We start from the raw sequence: 15,704 nt of genomic DNA on the forward strand, positions 1-15,704 counted from the left end.
ATTCCTGCTCATATTTTATGATTTTATTTTTTATCCTGTAGAACTTCAAGTAAGCCAGTGTATGTCTTTCTACAAGAACTATGAGCAATTTTTAAAGTATCAAGTACATTTCCTAAAGAAGACCCGAGTGTAAATGCTGTTCAAAGGCACTGGGACTGGATCCCTGACCAAAAGTGTACACCCCTAATCTGGGTGTCATAGACTGGGTGGGGGTAGAGTTCTGGTTTGGAAGGCACTTAGGAGCCCCTTTTTTGACTTTTGACTTCATTTTTGTAGTCATCATAATTCTGTTTCAATCTATTTTGAGACTTTTGGGTCTGTTTAGCATCTCTGTCAAGAAAGGTTATTTCTGTGTATTTTAAAAATTGGCCCTGTGATATAACACACAAGTTCTCCTGTACAGGCAGTTAAAAGTATTAGAACTGCCTGTTCAAGAGAGATTGTGTGGCATAACATATCACAGGGCCATTTTCTAAGAAGAAAGGAAACAGAGAAGAGAGGCACAAACCAGTGGTCTTTGGAAAACAGCAATAAAGACAGCTAATGGACACTAAGTGAAAGGTATTGGTAGATAACTACTATGGCCAATGTAGAGAATGAAGAGAGTTGAGGAAAGGTAATCTTACCCTTCTGAACTTTTCATGAGAGGCAGTGAGGCCTAATCCTAAGACCTTAGTTTATCTATAACTGGCTTTGCCATCAACATTGCCATTTTTGCCTTGCTTAACCTCTCAAGTTTAGGAAAGTGGGCGTGTAAACTATTGATGTGGGAGTGTAGTTGGTGGTTTTTCAAACTTAAAACTTAGTAGTGTGCCATTTGATAAAGGTAAAATCTTAAACAAAAAATTGGATTCTTCAGGCAGACTAAAACTGCACTGATTTTTTTCTTCATAACACTTCATTGGTAATAGAACCCCTGAAGCCTGCTCAGGGCTCCAAAATGTACTGTTTGAAAAAAATCACTGGACAAGTCCCCAACGGCCTTTATGGCTAACTCTGTTCCTTTAAATTGGTAAGAGGAGAGACAACAAGTGAATGGGCTATTCATAGGCTTACCCTATTCATAATCATTTCTTTCTTTAGTCTTTTTTTTTTTTTCTTTTTAACAGAATTTTAACTTTAGTAAAGTTGTGGGCCCGGTGTATTGTGAAGCAAATTTAGATGCCTTGTTTGTTACAATGAAATGTTAGATTCTGTGCTGTTTGGTAATGAAATGACTGTGTATTATACTAAGGAATCATTTTATTTGCTAAAGAAACTGTAGCTCCCTTGTTTGTTTATTATTAAGAACAATATGTAGCCTTCCTGGATAAGAATTGGATTATCTCCGTTGAAACTGCATAATATATTTAATTCGATCATATAACCAACCACTGGAAACTTAAGTTTAGTCAAGCGTTTTCAAATACACCGACCTCCTCTTGTGGAAAGTAGTAATGTGACTATAGGAGCACCCAAATTCATATCATCTCCGTTTTGGGGAAGAAAGTAGAAAATGCTAACTCAGTTGCCTAGTAACATGATGTACTTAATAGGGTATCTAATGTTTGAGTATCGAAATTGCAAAGTACACAATAAATACAAATGCTTTTTATTTGTAAAAGAATCTTGGAACCTTGACAAATTACCACATTCATCAGCGAGAACCAGTTTGAGAAAATAGTAGAAAAGGTTTATCTTTATTATTAAGTGACCACACTAAAACTGGGAACCAAAATATCTTTGTGGTGAAAAAGTTGATTTTCCATAGAAAAAAACAAAATAAATGAATTAAGTGATGTTGGGGGACGTGAATTTTTCTGACAAAGTTGTATAATAGCAATAAGCTATCCTTTACATTCGACTTTTAAAAATTAACAACCTTTATTTTTTAAGCAGTTTTAAGTTCAGAGCAAAATTGAGCAGAAAGTAGTGTTCCCATATACCCCCTACCCCCACACATGCACACATTTGATTTTTCAATGTGAAGCTTTCATATGTAAATATATATTTTAATACTCGAAGCCCTTCTCATTTTTCAAGGATCTCTCTCAATCATTCTTTAAAACACCTTGTCAGTTTTCTCTGTAGGAATTCACTGGCTATTTCTGCTAGAATCTCATTTGTCATTGTATGTGGTTTGAACAGTTTTCTAATATTATTTATTTTGCTTTAAACATTTTTCTGTTATGGAAAATATCAAACACATACAAGGAAGACAGTAATATAATGAACTCCATGTACCCATCACCCATGTTCAACATTTATCAACTCAATGGGCTACCATGTTCCTTTCACCACAACCACCCCACGATTTTTTGAAGCATATTACTTCATTCATAAGTGCTTCCAGTATGACTCTCTAAGAGAAAAGGGATTAGACTAAAAAGGCAATACCAATACCATTATCAAACTTAAAAAACATTAGCAAACATTATTACATTGATTAACCTCATGAAGTTCTACTTCTTTACAATGAGTTTCTATTTCATTTGGATTGTTTTGTCTAAGGTTTACTACAAACAGATCTCATGGACATAAAAATAAAAATAAAATAGCTCATTGATACATTTTTATATTATGACATTTGTCTTGTCTCCCCTCTTAACTTTGAAAATAGAGAATCAACCCTGGGGTAGCAAGGACTCCCTTAAATTATTTCATTTAAAAAACAGACACTGATATTCATAGGTTAACACATAGTTTTGTATGGGCCAGGCACTGGAATATTGTTTTTGGCATTTGGGATATGTAGTGAAAGATTTCTGCCCTCGAGAAGTTCATTCTCTTAGTGCACATTTCTGTGCATTTAGGACAGATGAGGTAAGGTGTGTAACTCCATCGGGAAATATGAGGAAAGAAAATATAATTCTAAGTGCATTACTTAAAAAAATAATCTCATTCTCACCAGTGCGTTTTAACACACTACACTGAAGCACTCAGAAAGGCAGTAGAAAAAAAAATTGTAAAACAGTACCATTAGTTCTTCTGAGATCTGAATGTATTATTTAAAAAAAAAGATTTTTAAGCGGTCTTGCAGTGTTGTAAGTAAAATAAAATTGTTTTTGACCAATTTGAACATGTTCTTAAGCGAAATGGATGCACATTCTTTCCTTTTTTTTTTTTGAGGATGCTTATTTATTAGTAAATAAGCGCACTTCTAAACCTGTCTTGGATGTGGTTCCATAGTGTACCGGTTAGCACATCTGCTTTACATGCAGAAGGTCCTGGGTTTGTGCCCCAGTGGAGCCACAGTCCGTGGTCTACGGCCTGCCACCCTGAACAAGCCCAATGTCTGATCTTGGAAGCTAAGCAGGGTTGGGCCTGGTTAGTACTTGGATATGAGACCACGTAGGAAGACCAGATGCTATAGGGATAAATAATAATAATAAATAATAAAAAATAAATAAACCTGTCTTATTGTGCAACCTGGAAGTTAACTTTTCTGTAAAGTGAGATACATTTCTAGTGATCCCCTGCCCCCTTTTAATATAAAATCTAAATCTGTTTCCCTCTAACTCGTGTAGAAAATTAGATCAAAATCTTATTCATACTGTGTAAACAAACAGCAAGCTGAGAACATGGTAATGAAAGCAACAGTAAGCAAACAACAGAAAACCTCTACATTCATTGAGCTTGCCACTGGAATGTTAAAAGCAGCACATACTATAAATATTCCTATTTGGAATCTTGAGGTTGGCTATTTCCATATTCAGCCTATGCTCAGCATTTCTTACCTTTTAGTGCACTCTCTTTTGATCCCTTGTTCATTCTTTGTATTCTTTGTGTACATACCTTCCCTCTGCTGTGAGCTTTCTTGAGGTCAGTTTCTTTCATATTTATCTCTCCTCCCTCCAGGCATTTAGTACAGTGTTGTATATATTCATAGATACTCAGTAGTATTAGAATTAACTCTTTTTTGTTCTTTGAAAACTGAAGCATTATGCAATTCTAAGGAATTGTTACTTTTACAGTCAAAATGGAGAAAACAAATCTGGGATGAGATCTGTTTTAATACTAGGTTCAAAGAAAGTATATGTTTAACCAAAGAAGTGGAGGGAAGCATTTTGGTTAAGGAAGATGATGTTGTGTTTCAGGGGCGGGCAGCAAAGTTAGAGAAGAAAGCAGATTATATTGGTTTCATCAGGGAGTTTGACTAAGACTGTCATTTAAAAATCTATAATAATTGTATGGTTAAATATTTAGTATTAAAAATGTATAGTTAGACAAACCGTAAAGTTTTGGTAGTGGTCATCTTTTAATGCTAATTTGACTGTCTTCGTAAACCTAGACCCTAAATTTTAGAGTTTTAAAATGTAATAAGGGCTTTTTCCCTTTCTAAGAAAAAAACACCATTGCAGCTGTGAAATGGGTTTGAGAATAGTATTGTAGTTCAAATAAGTTGGAGATTGCTTAAGAATTGTTAAATATGCTTTGTAGTCTTCTAATAGTAGACAGTCTACATGAAATGTATTAGTAATTTGGGAACTTTTAAGTGAAGGATGAAGTAGAAGTTTTTAAGAGAAATTTTATGAAGGCAGTCATTTACCTGTGAGTGTTTATATTTGGCGTGGATTCCTGAAGAGTTCCATCAGGATAGTTTCTGTTCTGAGAGAAAGTAGCTTCCTTCCCAGAGATCCAATAAATAAAAATGTCAAATTTCTGTCAACATGCACCGAACAGAGGTCCCTATTTTGTGTATAGCAGAAGTAAAATTACCATCAAACAAATTCAGGAATGGTTTAGAAGTGTAATTTTTTTAAAAAAATTGTAACTTTAGACTTTCATTTTGTGTTTTGGTTTTTGTTGTTTGCGGAGTCTCACAATTTTCATATATATGTTGATTTGTGTTTATACAGAATTATACAAATTGTAGATTATGACCAAAAGGTGTTGAGATCATTTGTAGGTCTTTATCAGTTTTTGTTTTTTTGTTTTGTTTTGTTTTGTTTTTTGGTTGGTTGGTTGGTGAACTAAATTAAAATTATGAGTGAATTTGGAAGTAATAAGGGGGACTTTTTTTTTTTGTTTCAGATATATATATATATTTATGTGTTTACTGGGTTATATATTACTGTGGGTTGTGGCCAAAAAATATGACAGCTATTGATTTTACAGGTTTCTTTATGTACTATGGATCATATAATCAACGCCTATATATTGAGATATAAAGATATAAGGGATGAAAATAAAAAAGTTGCAACAGTTAAATATCAGTAACCTGAGGGATCTTAACAAGAGGGCATTACGAGATTGCTAAATAAGTGATACAGATACTAACTACCATATGTTGAGGGTTCAGGTGTGCCAGTGCTGTGCTAAGGGCTTTACATTCATTATTTCATTTAATTTTCATAAACAACCGTATGAACTGTAGGTATGTTTATTATCACAATTTTACCACTGTAAAAAGAGACCTTACTGAGGTTAAGTCACAGTAAATTTAACTGATGACCACAGCACAGCACTGTGGCTCTTAACCAGGTGTCCAGAGGAAGGAAAGCTCCCTGGGCTATGTAGCCTGGGAAGACTACCCCAGGAAGGAGAACCGCAGCTGAGCCTTGAGGTACAGTTTGGTTTGTTAAGGAGGAATTTGGAGAAAGCTCTTTCATGTGGGGGAAAAGAGATATGAGCAAATTGGCCACACAACTGTTAACTTCTTTACTTAGAGCAATACACTGAAATAAGCAGTTACCTGTCTCTCTTTGTAGGCTGTATGTTCCACGACCATTTGTTACTTATTTTTATGTTTCCATTGCCTTTTGCCATGCCTGGCTCTTAAATGACATCCAAGAAAGCATTTCAAGAAATGAATGCTCTTTGCCCATCCCTCAAGAGAAAGAACTGGGAAAAATTGTATAGAAGCATCATTATTAGGTATTATTAGTGAATGACTTTATTCAGAAATTGTCATGTCAGTTTTAATCATAAGGAATACAACTGAAATACAATATGCTGAAATTCCAAGTGAGTGTTGTTCAACCTGTGGTGGATGGGGATAAAGAGAAGTGTATTTCAAGCCTTCATCAGAAATACTGTGCCTTGGTAAAGATGATGGACCTCTTTTTTAGTGTTTCAGAAACCTACTCTTAATGTTTTAAAGAAGTAAATTTGCTTAATTTGGTCAAACATTTACTGTTAGTTTGAAGGGGTTTTTTTTTTTCTTAAAAATAAAATTAGACCTGGTGAGCTGTTTGTAATTACTTAAGCTCAGTGTATTCCTCAAGATATACTTGTATATTCAAACAGTTGAAAATATATGCTTCTCAGAATGTCTACCTTGTTTTATCTCTAGTTTAACATTTTAGCTGAGGGTTAAAAAAATGTTGTAGAGAGGTGCCACCAAGTATCTAAGTCCTCTCAAGAAATACAATAATATATACATACATAACTATAGAGTATAGAATGTGAAATATACTCAGCTTGGTACAAGCTATAAGGAGCAGAGAGGACAGATAGCACTTTTGGTTGGGAATGAAGGAAGATTTCATGAAGAAGGAAGTCTTAAAGGATAGGCGGGTTTCTAAGGATGTGAACAAATAATTCAAAAGAATAATTATATAGTAAACCAACAGCTTAAGATGTTTCGCCTTATAACTAAGAGCTATAAATTGAAACATTGTTATTAGTATTACATTTTTAATGATTTAAATAGGTTTTTAAAAGCATATTGTGCTTCAGTCAGTCTGCCAAGGGGCAATGGTTCTCAAACATGATGAGACATCTGAGAAATTTATAAAAAACAACTGGTGTCTGGAGCCCCATTCCAGAACATTTAAATTAGAATGTCTTTCATGTATGGATTATCCATCACCGTAGCCTTGTGAGGACACCCAGTTTTTACAAATACATAGAAGATTAAATGACTTGTCCAGGGGACTAACAGAGCAGGTTGAATTCTCAGCAAATTTGTAGAACCTTACTCTGGCCTACTTGGCTACTGTGTTGAAATCAATAAATAATCTGTAGCTAACATCGATTATAATGTTAAGAGTTGCAAAGCAAGCTAGAATGGAAACAAGACATTATTTAATTTAAGTAATACCTAACTTGCCTTTTTTCCATACCATCAGTTACTTGGAATTAATATCCTTTATTGTTGTTTGTGATCGTGTATCCCCTTTCTTGATACTTCTTAGCTTGACCTCTTTGGCAGGGAAATGAGAGAATAAGGAACATTCTTAGTTGTGTTTCTTGCCATAGCAATATACTGTTGCTCTGTTCCTCTACCTAGAGCTGTCTCTTGTGCCTCTTCCCACCTCTTTCCCCAAATGCTCAAGTTATCTTGACCTTAGGTTGCCTATTCAGAGTAATGACAGCTTTCTCATCTTTCAAGATTTAGTTCAGTGATCACTTACATATAATGAAACTTTAGTTTAAAAAAAAAAAAAAGAATCACAAAACTCTAATAATACTTCATTTATTCCCTCCTGTATATTTAGTTTTCCCAGTATGTATCTCCTCACATCTGATTGTGAGTTCTTGGCCTAAAGGAACTGTTTGAATCATACTCTTATCCCATACATATCATTTGCTCTAGAAATACTTTTTGAATAAACAAACAGGCAATTGAATGTAAAGGAGAGGTGGGTTTATGAGAAAACCCTTCATTTGATCTGTTCACTCACTGTTTCTGGCAGTGAGGAGCTGTGTCTTTGCATTTTTGATAGTATGTGAAATGTTTTTACATGTTAATTTTTATTGTAAAATAATGCCTATTTGCTTTAGAAAAGTTTGAATAGACAAAGGTACAAAGACACAAAAATCAGTTTTAGCACCCAGAGGTAACATTTTATGGTGTTTGCCTTATCTTTTAATCTTAATTCATGATTATATATTTTTATTTAGTTGCAGTTATTGTATATGTTTTGTATCCTGCTTTTTTTATATGATATTCCATTTCACATCTACTAAGAAAGTCTCTGAAAACATAAATTTACATGACTGCATTATAGTCTAAAGGCAAAAGCTACAATTTAACAAAACATTTTCTTATATTAGACTTTTAGATTTTTTTCTGGAAATTTTTGTTATTGAAAAACTTGGTATTTTGACTTTGGTATTTGGAATTTTTACTTAGAACCTAGTACTAGATGTGAGATTTAAGAAAAATGACCCATAAATACTTTTAAGTGCTTTCAATTAAAATACTTAAATTCTGGTTTTTAAATTTTCAAGCTAAAATTCCATTTTTTGTCTTTTGAGTAGAACTACCCAAAATACAGCATTTACTAAAGGTTAAATATCATTGCTAAGTGTCTTATATGTTTTATGATTACAGATAGTCTTAATGTTCCTCCAAAATGCTGTTAATTTTACTTTATTGATGGATATAAATGGAGTAGAAGACAGAAACCCAGAGATTGCTTTGAAGAAAAATAACTTGTGAATGACAAAGCCTGTATTGAAAACCAATATTTTTAGCCTGTAGCCAAGCTCTGATTCTTAGTTCATTTTGATAGTGTTGTGTAATTGTATATTTTACTTTAAATTTCCTTGTAATGTAAACTATCTTTAAGATGTATAGTAGAAAAAACTTGACAGTATTGTACGTTTTCTTAAATCATTACTGTCCCTGGCATTTCACTGTAGTCTTGAGGTTAAAAATTAAAACATTTGCTCATTACACTATAAGGTGGTAAGGAGGAAGCAGTTGAAATGTTCTTTGTATTAACTTTTACTGCTTTTTTTCCCCCTCTGTGGGAGGATGGAACATAATGATTTGTCATGTATATATCCTGGATAGTTTATTTTATTCAAAAGTTTAATCATGACTGTTACCAAGGTTTTCAAGCGTTTTGAGACATTGAGTAGTCATTCTTAGTCCTAAAATTTAATTTGAAAATTAATTGGAAAAAGGGAATGGACTGTCTCTTAAGTATGTTCTAAAGTAGAATTTCGAATAGCAAAACCTACTGGAGTGATTTTAAAAAATGAGGATTCTTAGTCTCCACTCTCAGTATTCTGTTTTTAAATTACCTTTAAAAAAAGTTTTATTTCATATATTTTTATTTCATATTCCCCGTATTTTTGATGGACTAGATTTAAGCTGGAGCCACGTAATATGCATTTTAAAAAATCAAATGTCTAATAGACATTTACTAGGTAATGTCAAGCAGTTTTTCCGGAGTGGCTGTGCTACTCTATACACCTGCCATTAACGTATGAAAGGTCCATTTGCTCCACATTCTCACCCAAACTGGGTATTGTTAGCCTTTTAAATTTTAGCTAGTCTGGTGAGTGTGAAGTGGGATCTTATTGTGATTTTTATTTGCTTTTACTGATGAGCAATAATGTTGAGTATCTTTTCATATGCTTTTTTGTCATCTGGATGTTGTCTTTTAAGAAGTGTCTACATGAGTCTTGTCCATTTTTTATTGAGTTGTGTCTTTTTCTGGATTTGAAGTAGTTCTTATATAATCTGGATATGAGTCCTTTGTCAGATATATGTGCTCCAAAGATCTGACAGAGCTTTTCATTTTTAATGGTATTTTATTGTGAATAGAAGTTCTTAATTTTAATAAAGACCAATTACTAGCATTCTTTTTTTAGTACTTTTTATGCTCTTCAGAAGAAATCTTGGATTACATTTTGAGAAATGCTAAGAGCAGAACCAGTTTCTAGTGGGCAGGAACTATTTACTGGTTGACAGGGGGAAATACGAGGTTTCTGAGCAATTCCTTTAAAATCTCTAGTTTTGTCAGTAGTTCTGGCTCCTCTAGGAACCCCCATTGGTCTCTTCATGAGTGTTAAATTTGGGACTTTGTGAATTTTATGTCCCTAATGATAAGCACACAGTTGTCTTTCTACTGCAGTAAAAGCAATGAGCTGTAGCTAAGTTGTTTCAGTGGCTTAGAGCAATATTTCTCCTATTTTTCGATAAAGTGTCCTAGCAGGGTGGGTGAGTGTATAACCCCAGAGACATCTGGATTCATCCTGGTAAAGCCTGAAGTAGCTACTGAAAGCAGGGAATGCTTCTTTGTACTCTTCTGTTTTATCTTTGAAATGTGTACTGTTTTTAAGGATATAGTTCGTTTTCCTTGAAAGTACCATTTAAATGATTCTAGCTTCTGCTTCTAAGAGTGAAATTGAGGGAGGCATCCAGAGGCTGTACCATGTTTCATGTTTATTCAGTAGCTTGAAGAACCTCAGGCAGCCCTGGGCTTAAGGTCTCTACATATGTCTTCTCTAACCCATTTGCACTACCAGTTCAAGGTTGTTAAGAAACTTTCACAGTAATTCGTGACAGAGGCTGGACAATATCTCAGGCATCTTTGCTCTGCCTCCTATACTGTCCTGTCTATAATACTAAAATGTAATCCTGGGATTATACCTTGAAGTGACAGAAAAGAGCTGAGTAAATCACAGAGCAGCCTGAGAAAAAGAAAAGGAGTGCTATTAGTGGACCAAGAATTCTGAAGAATTTCTGAAAAGAAAAGCAGTCAGGTGTCTAATTTTAGAAATTAAGCATAAGGTTTATTGGATCTAAACTGTTGGGGAAGTACTAAAGATCATATAAAGAATATTATGTATTTAATTGTCTGTAAAATGACCTTCCTCAAAGGAGTTTATTGCTTTAAGTCTCCAGTAATTTGTCCTAAGTAAGTTTTAGTTGAGTTTTAGTTACGTCTGAATCCTTAAGTATACTGTGATTGGTCATTCTTTCTTTTTGGAACACCCTTTCCTTAAATTTGCTTATAGTTGATGCTTTTGATTATATTGGATCTCTGAAGTTAAAAGTTGAAAATGTATAATTTTGAGACAAAATACATTATTTTTGATAGTAGCTTAATTTTATTACAGTTACGAATTAACTCTTGGAAACATGGTATAGGTTATGTAACTTATGTTGTTTCAAGATTCTAAGTAAGCCATATATGTTCTTCAAAGATTTCTGTGGTAAAACAGATATGAATATATATTTGTACTCTTTTGTGCTGTTTTATTATTTAATTATGTTGTGATATTCTATTTTTAAGTAATTTCAGGGATTTATAAATAGATCCTTATCTTGAATGAACACTTGCTTAACAAAGGAAAAGGGGCAGAGGAACTCTTTTCAGGTACTTATGACCAAAGGCAAGTTAAGACCATACAACAGTAGGACAGCAGTGTTTTCATTGGTTTTTAAATACTGATGAGAATTTGGTTATCACTGTAAGCCTCATTAATAAAATACTTACTCGGGTAATCTCTTAATTAAAATACAGAATAATTCTTTCCCACATGATGAGTAGATACAAAATGATTGACATCAAAGATGTTTGAAGTTAAGGTGCTACAATATGTATTTTATTGTGGCAAGAAACACATAAATTTACCCCCTTAGTTTTTAAGGACACAATACAATATTTTAAACTATATGTACAGTGTACAACAAATCTCTAGAATTTTTTCATCTTGTATGACTGAAACCCTATACCCATTGAATAACAACTTCCATTTCCCCTTCCACCTCAGCCCCTGGCAACCACCATTCTACCTTCTGTTTCTGAGTTTGGTTAGATACCACATGTAAATGGAATCATGCAGTATTTGTCTTTTTATGACTACCTTATTTCACTTAATATAATGTTCTTGAGGTTCATTCATGTTATAGCATATTACAGAATCTCTTTTTTAAAAAAAGGATGAATAATATTCCATTGTGTATATATACCACATTTTCTTTATCCATTCATCTATTGATGAATATTTATGTTGCTTCCACACAGCTATTATGAATAATACTTTTGTGAACATGAATGTGTCACCATACCTATTTTTAAAGGCTATATTGATTTTTTTCTTGCAGATATATTCGACTTTATGGGAGAAAATTTAGCAAAGAAGATCATGTTCTTTTTATCAAGTTATTGTATGAGCTGGTATCAATTCCAAAACTGGAAATCAGCATGATGCAGGGATTTGCTCGTCTCTTGATCAACTTATTAAAGTAAGTCTGTTTCCTGTGATTTCTGATAAGATATTTTAGTTTGTTTCTTCAGGGTTTTAGGGAATGAGAACTAAGTGTTCTTTGGTAAGAAGACCAAACTCTAAATTTGCCAGTTTGGAAAAAGATTGCAGAAAACTTTATCATAAGTTTAAACCATATGTGTTAATTAACCTTCTAATTAAAATTCCATCTCCTTCACAAAGCAGCTGTTCTCTAGCACACATTGAACTATATGTTGTCTTATTGTTTCATTTATACTGATTATCTTTCCTTATATAATTTGTGAGATCCTTGAGAAGAGAGGGATCATCAATTAGTTTGCTTATCCCAAGGCACCCAGCATAATGCCGAGAATATATGAAATTTATCTACAATAATGGTGGTACAAATTTAAATGCCCCTTTTTACCAGTAGCAAGAATATGGTGCATTTGTTCTTTCTACTACCTACCATGTTCTGCTAGTGAGTGAGCTGTGAATGGAGGAAAGCAAAACCCATTGTGATGATAGCAACATTTAACAACGGCCCTCCTTGAGTAATATGTGTAATATAGATATACCTGCACACACATACATATATATGTGTCTACATTTTTCTAATCAGGAAAAAGGAACTTCTTTCAAGAGATGATTTGGAGTTACCTTGGAGACCACTTTATGACATGGTGGAAAGAATATTATATTCCAAGACAGAGCACCTGGGATTGAATTGGTTTCCGAAGTAAGTATTTCCATTTAAAGTACTTTAGGAGTACTTGATGGCCTTTAAGTGTTTGATCATAATTGAAAAATATTGGGTTATTTGAGATAAGCAAGCAAGTATACATTTTAATATATTTATTTCTATGTAAATTGAATTCTGAAACATTTTTTGCCCTCTTTAAACGATATCTTAAACTGTACATAAGAATTTCCCACCAAGATACCTTTCACAACTAACATCACCATTCTGGCCAAAGAAAGCAAGAGATTTTTGTTTGAATCTAATATTTTGTCATTAAAAGTAATGCACATTTGGCATTCTTCATAATATATCCATATGTATTTTAATTATTCAAGTAAAATAAATGCTTCAGGAAGAAGAGCTTTGCATATTCTGGGGGGCACTCATATCCCAGAGGGCACACGTTCCCACTTAAAGATGCATGTTTTAGTGATTGAGTCACTTGTCGTATACATATATACTCATTTCTTAGAGCACAGATTATTCAAATATACAGTCTTTGCTTTATGTTAGTTTTTAGTAATGTGTTAGACATACTAAGAAATCTCTGGCTGATTATGGCTTCTTGTACATACATCCTGAATCTTCCAGATCTCTAATTTTGGTATGTTTTGTGTTTTATTCTGAATTTACAGAGTATAATATGATCATCTGTCCTTTTTAGTTAATAGTGATTTCAGGCTTGACTGAAAAGTATCATTTTTCTCTGTTAGAGTTTATCCATTTGTAATCTAGCTCTTAATTTTCTCAATCTTAGCGTGTTTGACTTAAAATTTTCTTAAATTATTTATGATTGAGGTTTATTTTTAGGAAATTTTTTCTTCCGTTTTTAATAGCTATTTCCTCTCATTACCTGGAGTCACTTGTCATATACATATGTACTCATTTCCCATGAAGAGCACCATTTTCTATACCTGTATTATTTTCTTTTTCTCTTTTATAAATTAAGTCCTTAAAGATTTCTTTCTGTGGTTTCTCTCTCAATCCTAGACATGTTTACATTATTTCATTACTCCTTGAAGCCTCCCCAGTTCAGTTCATTTAATCCATGATTAATCCTCAGGCTTCACTTAAGTCAGCAGTCTTTGTTACACCCTTATCATAGAAGTTTTTGAAAATCACGGCAGATGGCAGACTTTAAGAGATTTTCAGGTCACAAGTAAGTAAATAGTGAAATGATGAAAATGGAAAGAGTAAAAAAGAAAATGAAAAAAAAAATGAACTTAGGCCTTATTTGGTTTTTGGGCAGTGGTCACAAATAGAGTGGTCAGAAGACATTTTATTTCTTGAAGATTTTATGTGTTAAAGCAAACAAACCTATTTTTCAACCACATAAAAATAGCAGAATTTATCATTAGGCTAAATGGTATGACATTTAAATATGTTTTTATAAATACTTATTATGAAAGTCCAAAATTTAACATAAAAGCTTTGTTGTTAAGGTTCTTCGTGAGTTTTATTTTTGCTGGAAGGAGCACACAATGGACTGGATTGATTGGACATATTTAAAATATAAGCTTTTTGAAGTTTTGACTGGAATCACCATTTTATAGATTTCAGGGACCTTTAAACTGTGTTCATAGTCAATTATTTTTCTGAAATTTTCCTGGCTAATTTTTTGGCTGCCTCTAAAAGGTTTTGGAAAATTAAGGCAGTTTCTTCAAAAATTTCTTCTTCAATATGTCCTCTACTTGCTTCCTCATAAGCAGGTGTCATACTTCCTGCCCTGACAGGTGTACCTTTGCAAAGGCATCTCCTTCCTTTTAGGTCTGTGTGGTCATTAATAAATACCTGTGGAGTTCTTCAAGTAATACCAGCTTTTTTCTTGGAAATTTTGTTAGAGCTTATCACTAAGTGCCAGTCAGTGCTCATTGTTCCTCCCCTTACTCTTGATATTATGCTTATTACTATGTCTTTTTTGAAGGTTCACATAATTCTTGCTCTTGTGGAAGCCTTCTTCCTTAAAAAGTTTGACCGTGGCTATTCTTGGTCTTTTGAAGGAACATTGTGACTTTGCTGAAATTATTGCTCGGTTTTAAGCAGCGATTCTCAACTCTAACCCAGCACTCCCTTTTGTATTCTCTAGTTAACTGTTCTAAAATGAAATTAATAAGTAATATAACTAACATACCTGTTATACACCTTACCCACTCTCAATGACAAAAATAAATATAAATGATGTCTTAACTATATAAGAGAAATAATGGGAAAGTACTTTATTATAGAACAATATGTATCTTAAATATGCAGGTATTATTAGACTAAAAGACACAGTATGATATTCAGATTTTACATCTACTGATAATGGATTTAAAAGAAAAAAGGTTAGAACGCATTCTGTATAAGGACAAGAAAATGAAAGAGCAGCATTATAAGTGGACATTAAAATAAAAACTAGGTCTAGGATAAAAAAGAACAGACCAGAGTTAATTAAATATGACCAAAGAGAGGGAAATAACTTTAATTTCAGACTACTAAACTGGAGAAGAAGAAAGTTTCATATTCTTATGGATCAGTTAGCCTTATTTATAACAGTGTCACAGTAATTCTTTATGTAATGATGCAGGATGGTGTAGTTATCTTGTATCACAGAACAGTACGATCGAACATTTATGTGTGAAAGAAATAGAGGCAAAAAAGAATTGGGGGAAGAAACATTAATACGCGATCCCATAGAATGTTAGAGTGAGATTGAAAACTAAAAAGCAATGCCAAAATAAATAATGTCACTATATAATTTTCACAGCATAAGTTGCCTTTGTGCAGTATGAAAGGATGACAGTAACATACAGCATTTTAACAATAAATTTATTAATGAAATTCTATGACATCCTCATGTTTTGTGTCTCAACTAATTGCCAATGTAATGACACTTGTTTCTAAGACTATTAAAACAGTCTTTAGTCTTTGTAATTACATATTTGCATGCAACATCTACACATGCACAGGGATTTGGTATTGGCAAATCGAGTATTGCAGTAGGGATTGCCATGATGCTGTGGTTTTTTTTTTTTTTTTTTCAGGAGTAATGAATAACCCTAGGTCAAATTTTCAACAAAACAAAATA

General features: G+C 33.2%; 1 protein-coding gene across 1 annotated transcript in view; it reads left to right on the plus strand.

Moving 5' to 3' along the window:
• The window catches only part of PSME4 (proteasome activator subunit 4), an 84,034-nt gene that overhangs the window by 2,413 nt on the left and 65,917 nt on the right, over positions 1 to 15,704 (plus strand). The window contains exons 2-3 of the mRNA XM_006909599.2: positions 11,774 to 11,914; positions 12,518 to 12,634. Of these exons, the coding sequence (XP_006909661.1) occupies positions 11,874 to 11,914; positions 12,518 to 12,634 (158 nt within the window). The 5' untranslated portion in view covers positions 11,774 to 11,873. The remainder of the gene's footprint in view (positions 1 to 11,773; positions 11,915 to 12,517; positions 12,635 to 15,704) is intronic.

This window comes from Pteropus alecto, unplaced genomic scaffold (genome assembly GCF_000325575.1).
Source record: "Pteropus alecto unplaced genomic scaffold, ASM32557v1 scaffold131, whole genome shotgun sequence".
In the NCBI taxonomy this organism is placed as follows: domain Eukaryota; kingdom Metazoa; phylum Chordata; class Mammalia; order Chiroptera; family Pteropodidae; genus Pteropus; species Pteropus alecto.